The sequence below is a fragment of the Zophobas morio genome, unplaced genomic scaffold (assembly GCF_036711695.1).
Source record: "Zophobas morio isolate AGI-343-1 ecotype UQ-CSIRO unplaced genomic scaffold, CSIRO_AGI_Zmor_V1 ptg000011l, whole genome shotgun sequence".
NCBI lineage: Eukaryota > Metazoa > Arthropoda > Insecta > Coleoptera > Tenebrionidae > Zophobas > Zophobas morio.
Window position 1 is genome coordinate 15,262,687 of NW_026972116.1, and position 19,786 is coordinate 15,282,472.

The window sequence follows — 19,786 nt, forward strand, 5'->3', positions numbered from 1 at the left end:
GCCCGGCGAACGGGGGGCGTGTGGTTCGATTCCCACCGAGGCAGCAACATTTTTCTTCGTTTACCTTCATTGATTTAAATGTCGAGAACTATCTTTAACAATGCGTAAGTACTAGCAGAAAGCTACAGTGTAGAAAATGATGGCAGCTATTTAAAATATGAGGGTTTCGCTGAACAGGTTTATAGAACAGTCAATTAAATATTTAATCCTCGATTAATTTAACACAGGATTAAAATGTGGAATATGAGCCCGTGATTGGTTAAAACATGCACGTTTCCTAGCAACGGAGCTCAATTAAAAGTTAATTTTCAGACTAATGAAAGCTAGTTTTCGCCTAAATTACTGTTTAAAGTAACCTCATTTGACATACACCTGTTAAAACTGTTATACGTGTGTATTGAAATACATTCTAGAGTCGACTGACTTTTTATTAAAGTAAAGATAAACTCTTTTACAAAAACTACAAGAATAAAAACTTATACATTTATGACATCTCCCCTTTTAACTTAAACAATTTTCTCTAAACTATAGTACTACTATTTTGTTATTTAAATCTACCATATGTTAAACGATTGGGCTGCTTTATTACCCTTCCGCTTGATGTTTGCTCTGGTACTACAAACTTTTCATCTTCTGCAACATTTTCTTCTTCCTCTGAATCCTGGCTTACATCTATCACAGAACTGTCTAAATCATTACTACAAGATGCCTGATTATCTGTTACATTTTCAGAATTCTGAGGATCCTCTACATTACTTAATTTAATAAATTTTGTATTTCTAGTTAACATATTTCCATCATCAAATTTAATATTATATGACCTTGGCCTACATGTGGATTTACTCGCTATAACACCTTTATTCCATTTTTTCTCACTTAATCTATTTTTTACCAATACATGTTGGTTTCGTTTAAAATTAGTACTTCTACTTCTTACATTCCTATCATAATAATATTTTTGTTTATTCTGTCTTAAACAAAGATTTCTTCTAATTTGTGTATAATTGTTTTTTACAGGTTTTAATAACGAATCATGAACAGGCAAAATATCTTTAAGTCTTCTTGACATTAGCAATTGAGCTGGAGATTTAATTTTATTATCAAGAGGTGTATTTCTATACATTAACAATGTTAGATAAAAATCTTTGTTGTCACTTTTAGCCTTAATTAACATTTTTTTCAAAGTCTGTACATTTCTTTCTACTAACCCATTAGATTGAGACCAAAGAGGACTTGAAGTAATATCTTGGAACTCCCACGCATTTGAGAATTTCTTGAATATTATACTACTAAACTGAGGTCCATTATCAGTTATGACGACTTTAGGAACCCCATGTCGCGAAAATATTTTTTTTAATTCAATAATTATTTGTTCTGATGACTGGGAATCGATCAATTTCGCTATTTCAATGTATTTTGAAAAATAATCCACCACTAATAAATAAACGTCAGTTTCAAAATAAAATAGATCACATGCCACCTTTTCCCACGGCCGATTCGGAATTTTATGTTATTTTTTCTAGCAATGTCTAAAACTTGTTTCAATATTCTGTCATGTTCTGTCTGATTATTTGCATAAATTAATATATCATCGATATAAATTTCTACTCCTGGAATCTCAAAAATTTCCTTAAATTTTTTATGAAATACTTCTGGAGCACAAGTAAGACCAAATGGTAGACGTAAAAATTTATACCGTCCAAACGGTGTGGAAAAAGTGCATAGATCCGAACTTTCTTTATCAAGTGGTATTTGCCAAAACCCTGACATAGCATCTAAATTCGAAAATACTTTTGCACCTGCTAGTTTACTAGTTAGTTCCTCAAAAGTGGGTAACTGATAATGTTCTCGACAAATATTTTGATTTAAATTTCTTGTATCTAAGCATATTCTCAAAGTTCTGTCTGGCTTATGTACAAGCACTATTGGATTAACCCATTCTGTTGGATAATCTACTTTAGAAATTATGCCCTCTTTATCCATTTTTTCTAAGCATGCTTTGAACTTATTAACAAGAGCAAAAGGTACTTTCCTTGGCGCATGAACTACTGGACTAATGCTACTCTTTAATTTAATTGTATAGGGATCCCTCAGACAACCTAAGCCTTTAAAAACATCGTTATAACTTTCTACTATTCTATTACAGCTAATATTATCAACCCGTTTAATTAAATTCAGTTGTATGCACGAATTAAGACCTAATATAGTAGGACATTCATCTCTTACTACACAAAATTCTAAGACATAATCATTTTCTTGGAAAGTACAACATAGCTTACATTTTCCTAACACAGGAACTCTTCTGTGGGTAAAATTAGTTATAATTAAATTAATGTTCTCCATTTTTTCTAAATCAAACCCTAAACTTTTTAATGTACTTTGACTAATGACATTAACCATTGCTCCCGTGTCTAGCTTAATTTTAATTTCTTTTTTTCTCTCGACTCTCATTACAATACTCCATTCTCTACAACTATTCTTTTTTTGTTTTTTACCTATTAAACCTACGAACACTTCTTTTATCTCATTTTCCACCGCATATACGCTTCTCTTGAAACACATTTTTTTAAAATGACCATAAGCACCACATTCACTACATTGTTTTGTATACGCTGGACATCGTTTTTTTTCATGATTGTAGCCGCATCTTTGACACATCGTAGTTTTGCTGTTGTTGCTGCCCTTTTTCGTTTTCCACCTCTTCTCACCTGCTCTTGACTTGCCATCACTATAACCACCAGCCCCACTTTCTTTACTACTGCACTTCTGTCTCGCTCGCACTATCCCTATCTCACCTTTTTCGCTGATTTCTTGATTTTGTTTTTGTGACTCTTCCACTGATAAGCACACCCTTATCGCTTTATCCAATTTCATTTCGGAATCTTCAAGGAGCCTTTCTCTCAATTTCTCAGAAATCAATCCACAAATTAAGACATTACAAATGAGATCATTCTCTATATCTCCCCATTTGCAATTTTTTGCCAAATTCTTCAATTCTGTTACGTAATACTGAGTCGTTTCACCTTGTGTCTGTTTTCTAGTCAAAAATTTGTGCCTTTGGTACACCAAATTCGTTTTCGGCGTAAAATATTCCGTCAACTTCTCGATTAAATTTCCGATTTTCCCTTTCTTATCCGCTTCTATCTCAAATGTATTAAAAATTCTCAAACCTTCATCTCCTATGTAATGAAGTAACTGTGCACACTGTAACTCTTCCGACTTCTTATTTGTTTCAGAGGCCACAAGGTAATTTTGAAATTTCTGCACCCAAAATTTCCAGTTTTCAGCCAAATTTTCCGACATCTCAAGTGGCGATATTCCTCGCATTTCACTCATTGTGAAATTTGATGCCGTTTTTCCTTAACAAAATCACTTTATGCATTCAAAATTATCGTCGCAGCGCCATGTTATACGTGTGTATTGAAATACATTCTAGAGTCGACTGACTTTTTATTAAAATAAAGATAAACTCTTTTACAAAAACTACAAGAATAAAAACTTATACATTTATGACAAAAACTTTTATGACTTAAGCGGCTTAAGCCAAACCACCCTTATTAGCCAAACTGGCTATTGTTTTACTTAACTCAGTTCACAGCTATATTATGCCAACAATGGACAGTAATAATCTTGCGGTTCGGGTCCACAAAGCTTACAATAGCCAGTTTGACTTATAAGGGTACTTTACGTTAAGCCGCTTAAGTCATAAAAGTTTTAACAGGTGTATGTCAAATGAGGTTTGTGTATTGATTTAGATATGCATATTTTATCAATTATTTAACTACTCAACAAACTACTCCCTACATGGAAATATTATAGTTCACATATTTAAATGTAGACATCTCACAAAATAGGGACAGAACGGATTCAGTCAAATTCAACAAACGAAATACAGCATGTCGATTATTGTCGTTTACACTCGAGGCGGAACCGAGAGTTTCAAAAAGACGAGAAATGCGATGGCGTCACGATAATGTGCAAAGAGTTGTTCAGCGAAGCGGCGATCTCACATGAAACGATGGTTAAAGTGCTGATACATCGAGTGCAAGGATGGGAGAAGAATGGATACGGAACTATTGGGGCGTCAATAACTGACACAGTTTTTATTGGATATTCAAGTGCTTGGAACATCTTTCCTTTTATAAAACTACATACATTTAGAGCAACCGGATGGATATCAATGTACAAATATTTCCATGAAAATAATTCGAACAGAGGTGAATTTAAACTTAAACTTCTGTGTTCAACTAGTTAATATCGTATGATGTAACATGTTTAGTGCAAGGAAATAGTGTAAGGTCCAAATGTTTCCTGATGTTTCTCAAGACAGTTGTTCAAAAAAAGCGAATATCAAATGGGTTTCAAAGATAGCTAATTATTTTGGTAATTGTAAGTATAATGTAGGAAGTCTAGGAAGGAAATAACATAAATTAATCAGATAGTGTGGTGACACTACAAAACTAAAAAATACACCATATATCTGTACCTTAATTATTTCTCATACAAATTCTGCAACAAATTTGAAATACGTATGATTGAATTTAGCTAACATTTCCGCATCTGATAAAAGTTCATATTTAAACAGTGGTTGCGTCATCACTATAAATTTATACAGTACTTGAACAAATTAAATATTTGTTTTTCATGTTGGAGTGTCTCCTCGATTCTACCTAAACGGTAGTTTAACCACTTTTTTCCCGTTCGTGAGATTATAGCCACATTACCTAACCGAAGTAGCGTCATCTCTTCACTCTGCCCTACACTAACCACTTCCACCGACGTCATGCTTCAAATTATTGACGTTTGTTGCAAATGTCAACCTGACAGAAAGGGTTAGAATTTTTTTGCGAAAGAATGGCCGAAAGTAGCAGCGACGAAAGTGAAACCACATTCCAATTATACAAAGACCGAAAAGAATGGAAAGACGTCGTCCCTGTACCCCAAGATGACGGCGAACAGCCCATAGTTGCCATCGATTACACCGAACAATGTAAGTAGAACGTACCTAACCTCAACCTACCACTACAAAATCTTCCAGTTAAGGACGTTTTCGACTACTTCCGCGCAGTTTTGCAAAGCGGAGAGAAGTCAGAGCGGGCCCTCGAACTCACCAAAGATGCTGCCGCTCTCAATCCTGCGAATTACACAGTGTGGCAATACAGGTACCTGTAATTTTAGGGATGAGCCGGTTTTCAATTTTGTTGATTTAGGCGAGAGATTTTGAAAGCTTTGAACAAAGATTTGAACGAGGAGATGGATTTTATTGAGAAGATTATCGTTTATAATCAGCCGAAAAATTACCAAGTGTGGCACCATCGGAAAGTGATAGTGGAGTGGCTGCAGGAGGCTTCGAAAGAAAAGTATTTAACGGAGACTGTTCTGGCCAAAGATGCGAAGAATTATCACGCGTGGCAGCATCGTCAGTGGATAATCAAAACATTTAAGTTTGTAATATTTTCCAACTTGTTATAATCTTATTAATTATAATCACTTCCAGTTTGTATGAAGGTGAATTGGAATATATTGATAGTTTGATTTCTGATGACATTCGAAACAACTCAGCTTGGAATCAACGGTATTTCGTTGTAATGGGAACTACTGGGTTCACGGAAGAGGTTTTAGACCGAGAAATAGATTACACACTTTCAAGCATTAAAGTAGTCACAGAGAATGAGAGCGCGTGGAATTACTTAAGAGGGTAAGACTTAAGTTAATATAAAACTCACCATTTTAATTAATGTAAACTTATTTTAGGGTACTTCTGCATGATAAATGTGGACTTAGTCGTAACAAAAAGGTGACAGATTTTTGTCAGGATTTATACAACTCAGGTAACCGCTCTCCATTTTTATTAGCGCTCATTGTCGATATGTGTTCAGAACAAGTGTCACAAGGTAACAAGGACCCGCTTTATAACCTAGAAATGGCAAAAACTTTGTGTAAGGAGCTTGCTGAGAAGTATGATACAGTTAGGGCTAAGTATTGGGAATATATAGCTGAAACTGTTGACAAAAAATCCAATAAAGAAGATTCTCAGGTTGACGCAGAGCAGTAATTTTTTTATTATGTAACTTCCACAAGCCATCTTTTTTCTGTGATTTATATATTTTTAACTTTTTTTTTTGTAAGAACGTCTATTGAGTTTTGTTAGTTAATTAATATTTTGGGACAACAAATCCTGGTTGAAATTTCTGTTTCAATATGTAATTGACTTAATTTATATTTTTCACAGCATGTATTATTGTAGTTATATATTCACTATGATTATACAATTATTATTATTATCATGTTGTAAGATGGTTGCTTATTGGTGCTTTGACCATTGTCAAATTTAATTGTAACAAATAAAAGGTAAAAAAAGCTTCCATCGGAATGAAATATTCCATTTTGTGTGTACTGTGTGTTTTATGGTACTTTATTACATGCATACAGGTATTTATTAAATTATGGATGGTGTTACATTTTTCCTACTAAGTGAAAGTAAGGTTAGTAATTTGAGGTGTGAACCCTTTGCACATACTTTTTTATGTTTGGATAGTGTATTATCCAATAAAAGAATTTGTATTTTCTGGTTATTTTTATTTATTTATTTAAATAAAACTTACACTAATTTCCATTCATTTAGTCATGTGAGCTGCGCGCGCATTCTGTCAAAACTTTGACATTATTAATGTGTCCGCGCTGCTACTAGACTGGCGAAGTCTGATTTACAAAGCACCCTTTTTCGAATCCTGAAGAATTAATTCGAAACGTTGTTGTCAAAGTTAGATACAATAAACAGAAGTTCGCAGAAGATGATTTATCTCTTTTGTTTCTAAAAACGGCTGAAAATTTTTATGGGTGCGCGCCAACCAACAGATTTAAAGGAATGTCATTCAAAACATAACAGGTCTGTATTTACAAAATGTACATGTTGCGGAAATTAAATAAAAATAAAACTGGGATAATGAATCTGTACTCAATCAAATTAATTGGTTGGCAAGCTTTCATGGAGCCACTGGCAGTTGCCACCTTCAGAAAAGTCAGCAGCGGCGTGTCCACCTCCCGACAAGACCCATTTAGTAGTGAGAAGACCTTCCACACCCACCGGACCTCTGGCATGGATTCTAGCCGTACTAATACCAACCTCTGCACCCAAACCAAACCGAAAACCATCAGCGAATCTTGAGCTAGCGTTGTGGAACACACAAGCACTGTCGACTCGTTTCTGGAAGTTCTTTGCGACGTCGTCTAAAAAAACAACGTAAAGTCAACTGAGTCAGCTAAACCCGTAGCTTACCGTTTTCAGTAACAACGACTTCAGTGTGTCCACTTCCATATGCGTGGATATGGTTGATAGCTTCATCCAGGCTCTTCACAACCTCAATACAGCACTCCAGTGCGCCGTATTCGTGTTTCATGGTCTTAGCCAGAGGTGGCCCGAACGTGAGAATCTTGTTCAAAACCGGTCCCGCATTGATCTTCACACCTTCGTGCTTCAGCATGTTACATATATCCGAAAAGAAATCCCCTTGCATCAGATCTTCATGGATTAGTAGCGTTTCCATAGCATTGCAAGCCGCCGGGTAGTCGCATTTAGAGTCCCTGATAATCTTCAAGGCTTTAGTCAAATCCGCGTCTTTATCCACGTAGACGTGGCAGATGCCTTCGGCGTGCCCCATCACGGGGATGTGTTGGCTTTGGGCTTGAATGTTGCGAACTAGGTCGCTGGAACCCCGAGGGATGATCAAGTCGATGTGCTGCTCCATGGACAGCAAGTCACTAATTTCTTCACGTGTGGATACCTGAAAAGGCGAAAGTGTTCCTAAAGTGGACAGAATTCGTCTCTCGGGGTGAATTAAACGGTGTGAAGGAAGGCCGTTACAACGTGTCTCGTGGTCGTTCGAATCGTTGGACATGTCAGAAGGGTCCAAGTTTGAACTCTAAGGAATACTTTTAAATCAGGCCAATTCCGCTTAGCCACAAGGGTCGAGTGTGTCCCGTTCGCCTTAATTCCACTTTTTCACATCCTTTTCAACTGTCAAAGTGACGAAGATGTGCGAGAGGGGAATTTTATAGCCACCCGAAAGTGCAGAATCGTTTGAGGTTTCGTAGAAAATTCGTCGATAAAGCTGGTGGCGAAAAAAGGGAATAGGAATTGCAAATTTTCTGTTTATTTTATTTTTTGCACACAAACTAAGATAAAGTGGGAGACGTTTACTACTGAGCATCAATTTAAACATGAATTATGCAACTAAATTAAGTGTTTGTTTTCAAAGCAATAATATTGATAGATAGTTGTGGTGGTGCTTCTAACTGTTCTTTTTTGCTTTCTTTAATGCAGAGTTTCAGAATTAACTTTTGATTTAATTTTCCGAAGTTAAACAGGAAGCTAAACTTTAACAGGTCTTTCTCCCAAACCTCCACCCTCATCGATATTGCTAATACAAAGTGGGACAATCAATTAAAACTTCATAATAGAGCACTGTGCAAGCAAATAGGGTTGGGGTATTTGCATTAACCTCCAGAACTGAAGTTTTGATAGACAAATGGCAACAATATAGTTCCAGCTTCATTTTAAACATACATTTCAGGGAAAATGAAATTCACCAAGATGGGTAATTTTAGAGACAAATGGAAACAATTCTGTTTTTAACTCGATGTTTAATTAACGTATCTACAGAATTTGCAAAATAAGCTGGTAGGCAACTACATTACAAAAGTACGCCACGAAGTTTAGACATTTATCTCCAAGAAAATTGCTTAAAATACAAGCAACATATTTTTCTGGGAGTTTGTTCAACTTCTGTTCACTAAATGAACGACACTTATTAATGTGCTCTTTGTGTACTGGTACCTAAGTAAAATAAATAAACAAACATACAAAAATAATAGGATGAAAGATGAAACAATCTGAAGTTGACAAAAAATTAACTGCTGTTTTGCAGACACTCAGTAGATAAAAAAATATATTTGAGTTGTTATTCATGTATTTCGTAAATTTTAAGCCATGAGGACACGTACCTGTCTACTTTTTGGAGAAATACTATACTTTGAATTGTATTCGTGAAGGAACTTGCAAATAAACCTGTTATTAAACACTCATGAAAGTTTCCAAAGTTGTTTCGTATCACGCCATCATAACCTCGTATAAAGTCATTTTCATATTAGGTGACATGAATAACAAACGATTGTTGATTACAATTAAAATCACAAAAAACATGAGTAAACCAAAAGAATAAATGTAAGTGGTGATGACCACAATAGTAATGAAAAAAACTAGGCTACAGAGGGCAACTAAAAGTACAGGATCATCCTAAGAAACGGCTATATATGGTAATAGAAAGAATAGGGAAAGAATGGTAGCCAGAATAAAAGAAATGAGCAATATCTGATCATAATGAACGACAAAAGAAAGATTACTTGACAATAAGGAATGAAGTGTAACGAAAAATATTGTAATGAAGAATTTATAAAAAGGAAATATTCACAAACAAGAAATTTAAAGAACATAAATGTTGTTGCGACGTTACTGTTAACCCTCACTTTTTGACTAGTTCTTTCTGATTATTCATTATTCAATCAATTGATATTGCCATGGCTGAAGCGATTAAGTACTACCAAATTTTTCAAGCTTTCAAATAAAAAAAAAACGCATTGAAATCCCTTTGGGAGCAGTCAAAATTTGTTTTAATGCATTGAAGAATTTATTAACTAACAGAAAAGGAATCTAAAAATGTAAAGGTCTTCTGCGATACAATTTTAAATAATTCATACAAATCTGGAACCTGGGGTTAAGATAAAGGCAAAGGATAACAAATTTCAAAGCAGCATATTCAAAACAGGAAGTCTGAGACAAGAACAGTAGGAGAACTACTTAGAGAATAGCGGAATAGAATTTGTGATCACCTTAGATGAAGTTTGGATTTGCTTGTCTTGCATATATGATAAACGGTAACTGTGTTACAGGAGACTCGGTAGAGTTCTCGAGAGTCTCTATTTGTCTTCAAGAATTAATTTATGGCAATAACAACATCTGATAATTAAAATACCAACTACAACTAATAAATTGTTACTTCTGAAGGATTCAAGAAAATCATTGTCTCAATACTTCTATCTACTAGATCAGAAATCAACAGAACTTTGTCAGGTCTTCAGATGCTTCTTCAACGAACTTTTTCCCCATTTGGTAAAATAGAAAGTTTGAGAAAGGTCTGATCTTTAGAAGGTGACTGGAAATTTATGCACGAAAATAATCTCCAACTAAGCTGAATAGTGTCAAATATCAAATTCCAAGGAAAGCCCTTGGAATTTGAGATTTGATAGTAAGAGCTTCACTCTGGCTCCCACGAAACACCAAAATTTATTATACAAAGTGTCTGCATGTAGTGAAAACCATGTAAATATTTTATAGGCAGTAACGACGATGATAATCTGGGTGATAATAGTAATATAATAAAATCCTGCAACTACTTGCCTGCCCAGTTTAAAATATGACCAGCCACCACTAATAAGAACCCTGCTCGATTAGTTATCGACACTAGCAGGAAGGAAAATGAAATTGTGGCAACCACTTCACGGCGGCGTTATTAATTGCCTAAACCTGCAGCGGACGCGACTGCACTACGTTGAGGTAATTTAGTAAAAATGAACTCCAGAAGCAACGGGGCGATAAATATAGTCACGTAATACTCTCAGGTAATAGAAAATTGGCTAATTTTTTAACCAACAGTGTAATTTATACTGTGCGATCAAAAATGTGAATTAGCGTAAGCTTTTGGAACAATCGTTAGACTAATCACATTGTCTACAGAAACATAATTTCAGATAATGGGTATTATCTCTGTCCCTAATGCTTTTACCCTGAACAGCTCCACCAACGCATACTCTGGTGTATAGCTTGTACGGAAAGCGCCCATTGGCAATTTTTGTGCTTTGTTACTTGATTTTCAACTTTTGAATAAGTTTCACATATGTGAAAAATCCACGTTACTCCAGTGTATAGTGTGTCTTTGCGTTGTTTGAATGAACATTCCGATCAATGACAGCGGCGGAGCGCTGGAGGCGTTGTAGGTTTTTTTCAACAAAGAACTTCGTTGATTCAATGGAAATTGGTAATTTCAAAGTTTAAATTTCATCTAGTGACATTTATGTTATCGTTTCAATCTTCATTGAAGTTGTTGTTAGATGTGGACGAGTAGGACTGGTTTGTTTAAATCCATTATGTACATTCATTAGTGAGATGTATGTAGATATATGGGTAATTTTACAAAATAAAGTATCTTTTGTTATAAACGAAACATCGTATAGAGCTATATTATTTATTCTAATTGTGAACTAAAAAACTACCTTAATAATGTGACATGTTTTGAATTTTTTGTAGCTTTTTCAAATTTTGATGTAGGCTGTACATCAGACAAATCACGATACCAAAGGATCATACAAAAATTACTTTGGAATATTATTCACAAATGTGGTAAAAAGTGACCTTAAGCATTTCCAAAATATTTGAATTTTTTCCAAAATGTTACTGGTCAAAGGTAAAAAGGGATTTAGATATTTATTAGATATATCTAGCAAAATTTTTGAGATGACGTTATGAAATTGGTGGTGGGATGAACAAACAAATTTTGATGTTTTAGAGTGTTTAATAATAATAAGTCGCTATCAGAGCAACGACAGACAGGCGGCAACGGGAGTCCCACATTTGCGCATTACAATAGAAGCCATTAAACGTCGAGAAAACATGAAATCGGCCATTTATCAAATGGAACTTACACTCGCCTAGTAATAACAGATATTAACATTTTATGTAAAAGTGCTTGTTCCAATTACAAACTAGACATTGCTTTTAAAGCAATCTCTTTAGAAAAAACAAAGAGAAAAAAATATAGATGTAAAAAGCTTCATCCATCTAGAAAAATAGGAGCTTTATTGGTTTTATGATGTTTTAACGGAAAAATAAAAATTTTTAAATAATGTTTACGCTCGCTTCTGGCAAATTTAATTTCATATTTCAGATTGCTTATATTTATTCTGACCCACGTGACAACAGACAGTAGAATCAATAACTTCTCGATTGATTAAAACAAACACTAAAATTTGGAGCAAAATGAGGGTTAAAGTTCGTTTAAAACAAAAGCAGTCTGTATCTACTTGAATGATATAATTCTCTTATACTAAGATCGTGTTCAAAAAATATTTTAAGTGGATTTATTATATGTTGCAAATCTATATATCGTAGTAGAATTGAAACTTAAATGTGACAATATTAAAAATTTGCAAATCCACTATAAAAGTTGACGTCTAAATTCGTTTGTATATTATTTCCAGTGCGTCAAGCCGTTTAGAATTACTATTGATTCAAAAATTTACAAAAAACACCACCTGTTGAATGAGGTAGGTATCAAATAAAACTCCTCTAAAGCATATTTTAATGCTGGTAACTTGATAGTAAAAAAAACTTCAAATTTAAAATTTCCAACAGAAAATAAATAAAAACGTTGTTTGTTTAGAACTTCAACCATAGTCATCCTAATCTCAATTTTTTTTGACACCATATCTTGACACATATTTTTCTTTCTAGAGTTTTTAGTTAACATAATAGGTATGCAATCGTCATGTTTCCGATAGCGAGGGAAGTACTGTGTAAACTCTTTAGACCATTTTTTGTTTTCAATTATTCATAAAATAAGAAATATCGACTAAAATTTGACCCAATAAAGCTGATAAATCTGGAGATAATAAAAAATATAAAGAAAATCGAACAAAGAAATAGAAGATATGAAAACACTATGGGAAGATAAAACAAACAAAAAAATTGGTCGAAAGCTGTTTCCACAGAACTTCCCTCGCACCTAAAATACAATGAAACATATCCAGCATTTTCGACATGAGTTTTTTCTTTACACAATTTTATGATGACGTCATCAACATTTTTGCAAGGACACGTATATCAACTTGGATTAGTGCAGTGTAATCCTAAAAATAACAGTACTGTATTACCAAAATTTTCTAGGAAAACGAGTGAGCCGTTCCTGATTTAATCAATAAAATAAATTGACACATTCATTAATTTTTTGAGCCACCTGTGTAAGCAAATCTAAAAAATATTAATGTAATGATAATTCACAAGTAAAAACTCATAATATTTTGCATATTTCGGGTAGATTTAGAAATTTAACTCGTTACTATGGAAATTTGCAATTTAACACCTATTACCTATAAGTTTTTACAAGATTAATAAGAACAAAATCAGTTTATCTTAACAAATACTAGGCCCGTCCACCCGCCCCCTATTTTCCCAGAAGATATGTTATTTGCCAAAATCAGTCTTATCTTACCAAGTACTAGCCCCGCCCACCCGCCCCGTCTTTTCTCAAAGGATATGTCATTTGCCAAAATAAGACTTATGTTAGCAAGTACTAACCCCGCCCACCCGTCCTTTGTTTTCTCAGAGGGTAGTACTTGCTAGTACTTGCTAAGATAAGGCTGATTCTGCCCCTATTAAACTTGTAAAAATTTGTTAAATTTCAAAGGTGTTAAATAGCTTATTTCCATAGTAGCGAATTATAGTTCTAAATCTGACTGGATATTTATTTTTTAACAACTCAGTCATTAATTTTTTTGAGTCACCCTGTATAAGCAAATTTAAAAAATATTAATTATATACATATTAAAAATAAATCACAAGTATAGAATTTTCATATTTTGCACATTCAAGAATATATTAAGCAATATTTTGAGGTGACGTCATCAATTTTTTAGGGGGGATGAGCACATACATTTTGATCAAAAATTTACCATGCTTATGATAACTTGAAACCATTTTCAAGATTTCAAAGGATCCGGTTTTGCAGTTCCTGATTAAATAAATAAAATAAATTCACGCATTCACTGATATGTTTGTCACCCTGTTTATGCAAATTTAAAAAACATGAATACAGGGATAAATCACACACTGATCATATTTTGCACATTCTAGATAGGATTTATCAGACAAAATTTTGAGATGACGTTACCAATTTTTTGGAAGGGATAACCAAATATATTTTGATTAAAAATTTATTATGCTTACCATAAATTTAAAATATCTGCAAGATTTTAAAGCATTCAGTTTGGCAGATTCAAAACTAAATTTAAAATTTAGTTTTTTCAAAAATCTGGACGTTTTGGGTAAAATCTCAATACGGAGTCTTAAACTGCATGTGTATAGGGTTATTTTATACAATTTAAAACCCATTTTCTATGTACTATTTTGAAGTGACGTCATCACATTATTAGTGGCGATGGTTATACAAATTTTGGTTAGCGTTTTACCATTTACATGATACTCCTAATATAAATATACAAAATTTGTCAACAATCGGCCCAGTACTTCTGGAGATTATCTGCCTAATAAAAATCGGGACGGCAGACAGACGGACAAACGGAAACGGGAGACCTATTTCTTCGTACTCTAGGGGTCATGAAAGATCGAGAAAACGTAAAAGTACAGAGTCGGCCGACGGACTCGATTTCAATACTTCCTTCGCTTACCCTCGGGAAGTTAAAATAAGGGAAAGTTTAAAACAGCGATTAAAACAAGAGCTAAATCAGTAATAGAAAGGATATAGACATAAAGAACACGAAGAACGTTTTCGGGGTCAACAAAAATGGAAACTAAAAAGTGGAAAATGATCGAAAATGATTTAAACAGGATTTCCCGCGCCTCCGAAGTTCAGTCCAACAAATGTCGCTTCTTTAAAAAATTATAAAATTGTACTAAAATAAATCTAGATACCAATAACAGTGTAACAAACTAAATGACAACCTATATATTTTTAACATCCTATAATTGTGTTTTGACACCTTCTAACTTTTTTGTGTTTGTCTACGACGTCAAGCTTTTTCTTTAAATAACGCCCCATATAGTTTTTCACTTCGCCATCCATGATATGAAACGGATTAACTATTGTTCCAGGATATGAAAGCATTGGTAAAGTCCAAGGCGATGCCTTCACTCCTAGTGATTTTTTCATTTCAAAATTTTCCGATCAACAATCTCAACACGTGCCGTCCAGTACTAATAATAGAACAATGGGAGAAAAAACCTCAAGGCGGATTCATAAACCACAACTACAGGAGTATGTTATTTTATAAAATTTAAATCCTACTTACTATGAAAAATTTGGAGGGGATGTCATCACACAGTTGGTGGGGATGATTAGGTAAATTTTGATTAATGTTTCACCATCTCTATGATATTCTTGACATACACGGTCCGGTAGTTTCGAAGATTATCTGTCTAATAAAAATCTAAACAGACGACAGACAGACAGACGGAAACGGTAGTCTAAGTGTCATGAAACGTCGAAAAAACACGAAAGTAACCATTTACCCGATGGTCCCTATAAATGAAAATATGCCACACAGAAAATGACAAAGAAATATAAAAAAGCACAAGAAATGATAAAAAATATACATTAGAGAGCTAGAAAAAACAGATAAGAAGCCTCATTTAGACACGATGCAAAATAATTATGCAAAATATTAAAGCAACTTATAGGAAAGAAACACGTACAAACAACAAGACTGATGGAAAAAAAATGAAAATTAGACAAAAATGAAGGAATAATACAAAAGAGAAGGGTGGACTACTTTAGAGAACTTTATAAAACAGAAAACTACTCTGTAACAAAACGAGAGAATAAATAAGAAAAATAATCGAAACACTGAAAAATGGTAAAGAAGTAGAACTTTACTAATGAAAGTCTACACAGAATATTTGCCAAAATTAAAGAAACATCAAACTGTATTCTACCTTCAAAATACTGACAACACTGTAGTATTGAATTTGAAGTTTGACATGGGGGAAAACAAGGATAGGTTATAATTAATTTATATTCAGTGGCAGATTTTGGAAGGGTTTTGACGTTTTTAAGCGTTTTAAAGAGAAATTCAAATTCTGCAAACGTCAATAAGTATAACTCACTTAATTTGTTTGTGCTTGCGTGTTTCGTGAAGACAACTTTGACATTCGTTGAAGTTTTAACGGTATCAATTGCAGTACCGCTCTAAAAATATGAAAATCACCAGTGGCAACTGAAATCAACAAGTGATGCACTTTTATACAAGAAGATTTAAAACTGTTATACGTGAGGAAGGATCTTTTTTTTTAATTTTTTTCTTTAAATTTGACTGGGCGGACGAGAGAGAGAGAGAGAGAGAGAATAAAATTTTGTGTACGCTCTAGACTATGGGATTAAAGTTTATTACAAAATCGGGTGATTGTTTTTTAATTTTCTGATCTAGTCACCTAAAAGTTTATTGAGAGAACAAATTTGATGTAACTTGACACGAAAAATAAAAACAAAGCACAATTGAGCTTATATTAAAACCACCAGACAAGTTGTATGCTATAAGAAACGTAATTTGGTATCTTAATGGGTATCGAAAACTAGATGAGAAATTTAAAAAATCACACGATATTTATATAACTACAACAAAAGAATACTTTAAATCATTTGACGAAATCGTGAAATGTTTTGTAGATTGCTAAAAAAATTAAATTATTAAATATTTAAAACTGTGGGAAGTATACCATTTTCCAAAAAAAAATGTTTTGTCAAAATGATTTGTTTAGGACCGCAGTGGTATCAATATGTTCTTGCGTAGTAAATTCGCGGAAAGAACATTTTATTCTTGGTGTCAATATGTTCTTGTGTAGTAAATTCGTGTAAAGGACATTTTATCCTCACACTTTGACCTTCCACTATTACAACCAAACTCCAACCGCGCCACTGCATAATAAACTCACCAGAGAAACAGCATTGGTGGCCCCGATGGTGCCGAGCGCCTCCTTGACAAGATCCATGAGGGCCTTGTTGCTGTGCGCCGCCTCCTTGCCTCCCTTCAGGAGCAGGCCGTTAGCAGAAGCGATGGCCAGCGCCGCCACCTGGGGCAGCGAGTCCGGCCGGGACTCGAAAATCACCAGAAGAACCCCGATGGGAACGGTGATTTGTGTCAGGTCCAGCCCCTCGGCCAGCTTGGTCCTCCTGAGGACCCTGCCCACGTTGTTGTGGCTGGAGTCAGCGATCTGCTTGAGTCCCACCGCCAAGTTGCGGAGCTTGGCCGGGGTGAGGGAGAGCCGGGAGAGCAGGGGCTTCGCCAGCCCGGATTTTGTCGCTTCTGATAAATCTTTCGCGTTGGCGTCAAGGATTTCCGATTGCTTCGATACAAGCAGATCTGCGAGAGTATGTACACACGACGCCCTCTGTTCGGGAGTCAGGGTCTGGAGCAATCTTCCGCCGGCACGAGCTGGAATGAGCAAGCGAGTTAGGATAAATAAATATTGTCACTTTAAGGGAAAATATTGTGTTGTCTTGGAGAGGCGGATTGGAGAGTCAACAAGTGAGTTGGGGGACGGCGGAGGAAAGGGCATTTGCCGGCCCGAGCGATTTGAAGAAATGGTAACGAATGGGAAGTCGTCTGCAGGGTTTTCCAGACCGATGGCGTCGACAACTACACGCTTGACGAAATACAACACTTGTGTTGTTTGATACGGTTTAACAGGACACTAAATTTAAAATTGTATTTAGGGCGGATGCAACTTGTACTACTAAAAATGTATTCTTTTAAATATGTGTAATAATAATATTAACGATGAATAATGAGAATAACATTATTTATTTTTTCATTTCTTCTGAGAAGTAAAAAGTAATCCTATAAATCAATCTACTTTATCGACTTTCTCGGGGTAGGTTAATAATCTTCGTTAAAATTCTCTTGGTAAAATTAATATTAACACTGTGCCTACTATACATGAATCGCTGAGCAGTGCGTATTCACGTGAAAGTCGCATGAACGGTCAGTGTTAAAGACCCATTGAATCTATTGTGGCTTCCAGACACGTGCCAACCAAAAGGTACGTTAGATTTGTTGTCTACGAGTTGATCAGGTGCTGTTATTACTGCATTGTGTAGTGTAATGGTTTAAATTTCCATATACTTATTCAGTGATCCCTAGCACGAAAGCATCTCAGACCTTACTCGCTGTAATAATTTGCATCCGATTTCAGTGGTCTGCAAAACATTGGCACATTAACGCCGTATAAACTGCTTTTATATTTTATTTGGGAAATTTACAATGTTTTTCTCTACTTTACAAAATATTTGGTCGTTTCATTAAAAAATGCTAACTTGAAATAAAATATTACAGCGGTAAAAATAGTATATTATTATACTAGTTTAATAAGACGTCTTATTGTGGCATGCATGGGTTTGGGGCACGACGAGCGCAGCGAGGAGTGCTCCAAAGGAATAAGTGCCACAATGCGTCTTATTAAACGAGTATAATATACTATTTTTTCTACTTTGCATCTGATCGGAAACAAAAAATTAATAAAAATTCAAGGTTATAATTTAAGGTCTTTTAATTCGAAAGGTTAGTTGTAGCGTTGTGGCTAACTTCACAATGTCAAAGTTTGACATCTAACCACCGAACACTAACAATCTAACCTAAGTTTGCCTCAAAAAATGGAAGAAGGGGGCCCCACTTCTTGCACGCCACCTGAAATACAGTTTAACAATTGATCCCATTATTAAACTGGTTTCGGTTTAATAATGAGGCCATTTTTAACGCAAAGTAGAAAAAATGATATTATTAACTATAATTTAGATTTTATTGTTGCTTCCTGTGTCACAAAATTTAACAAAGTTGCAATGTTTTTTCCATTTTTGTACGAAAATTTCTTGAAATACGTATCTCCTCTCAAAGGACTTCTGAAACTTGTCGGGATAGACGACATCAAAGAACTATGTCCAAGCTTTTCAACAAAATTATGTAACTCAAAAGGAAATAATACAAAAATTGGTTGAAGGTTGTTTCAACACCAGTTCCTTCACCCCTGAAAGACACTCCAACAAATCCCAGTCCATAGAGAAATTATAAATTTTATTTTGCGAAAGTAAAAATATGATTCTACTTTTTTGAATATTTGTATAGTTTGCTCTTCTGAATTCATTAATGTGTCATATTTTAATCACCCATTCTCAGCCACTGCCTTTAATTTGAACGCTGTAGGCTTTATGTTACTTAAACTCACTTTGTTAAATTGTTTATGTTTGGTCTGGCGCGGAGTGCGGGGAAATCGAGTGAACGTTCAAACAACTGCTCCAAAAGTATAACTGCATTGATAAAGTGCAAGATTTTGCCTGTTTCTACTGAGTTTTCGCACTGGAAAATGTTCTAATCAACATTTCAGGAAGGACATGTATGTTAATTCCGACACGTGCAATATACTAGTAGTAAAAATTATAGATAGTACTAGCTACAGTGTAAAAAAAACAGCTACCTTCACCATGTTTATGGTACGCCCACTTATACCTATACTAGTATAAAATGAAAATGTGATAATACAATTTGAATTTTTTTGCGAAAATATGGATGCCAAAACTAAAAAATCAAGGCGGATTCATAAACTACAAAGAGTATGAATTTAAGCGGAGTTTGCCACACAAAACTTTGCGGGGACGTCATCGAGGTGTTGGTGGACTAGGAAAATTTTGGTTAGAGCTTTACCAAATTTCATCATACCTATAAAATTTGATTCGCTTTACGCGCGAGAAGTAAAACATCTGGAGTGTCCCGTTTCGAAATTAAATTTACTGTCAGGAAAAAAAAATCGATTGCGAAAATGCCTTTAAAAGGATTATCTCATTCATGCTTTCAAAAAAATTTAGTGGTTGGTAGTGAGGATTTTTTGTCTCCCCACTAGACGGTCGGATGGATTCAGTTAGACGAAGCGAAAAGACGTACTCTCGAGGTG

General features: G+C 34.7%; 3 protein-coding genes across 3 annotated transcripts in view; 1 reads left to right on the forward strand and 2 right to left on the reverse strand.

Annotated features, from left to right (window-relative positions):
• Positions 1–1,604: 1,604 nt before the first annotated feature.
• Positions 1,605–3,336, reverse strand: LOC135127344 (uncharacterized). Its single transcript, XM_064053789.1, has 2 exons — positions 1,697–3,336; positions 1,605–1,629 (listed from the first exon to the last, which is right to left on the reverse strand). The coding sequence occupies exons 1-2, from the start codon at positions 3,334–3,336 to the stop codon at positions 1,605–1,607; spliced, it is 1,665 nt and encodes a 554-aa protein (XP_063909859.1).
• A 1,451-nt stretch (positions 3,337–4,787) lies between these two features.
• On the forward strand, positions 4,788–6,575 carry LOC135127025 (protein farnesyltransferase/geranylgeranyltransferase type-1 subunit alpha-like). Its single transcript, XM_064053322.1, has 5 exons — positions 4,788–4,990; positions 5,039–5,162; positions 5,211–5,444; positions 5,498–5,698; positions 5,755–6,575. The coding sequence occupies exons 1-5, from the start codon at positions 4,855–4,857 to the stop codon at positions 6,053–6,055; spliced, it is 996 nt and encodes a 331-aa protein (XP_063909392.1). The 5' UTR covers positions 4,788–4,854; the 3' UTR covers positions 6,056–6,575.
• A 299-nt stretch (positions 6,576–6,874) lies between these two features.
• LOC135127024 (delta-1-pyrroline-5-carboxylate synthase) overlaps positions 6,875–19,786 on the reverse strand; it is a 56,110-nt gene continuing 43,198 nt past the window's right edge. Inside the window, exons 5-7 of the mRNA XM_064053321.1 lie at positions 16,778–17,277; positions 7,280–7,784; positions 6,875–7,230 (exon numbers count right to left, since the gene is read on the reverse strand). Coding sequence (XP_063909391.1) covers positions 6,968–7,230; positions 7,280–7,784; positions 16,778–17,277 — 1,268 coding nt within the window. The 3' untranslated portion in view covers positions 6,875–6,967. The remainder of the gene's footprint in view (positions 7,231–7,279; positions 7,785–16,777; positions 17,278–19,786) is intronic.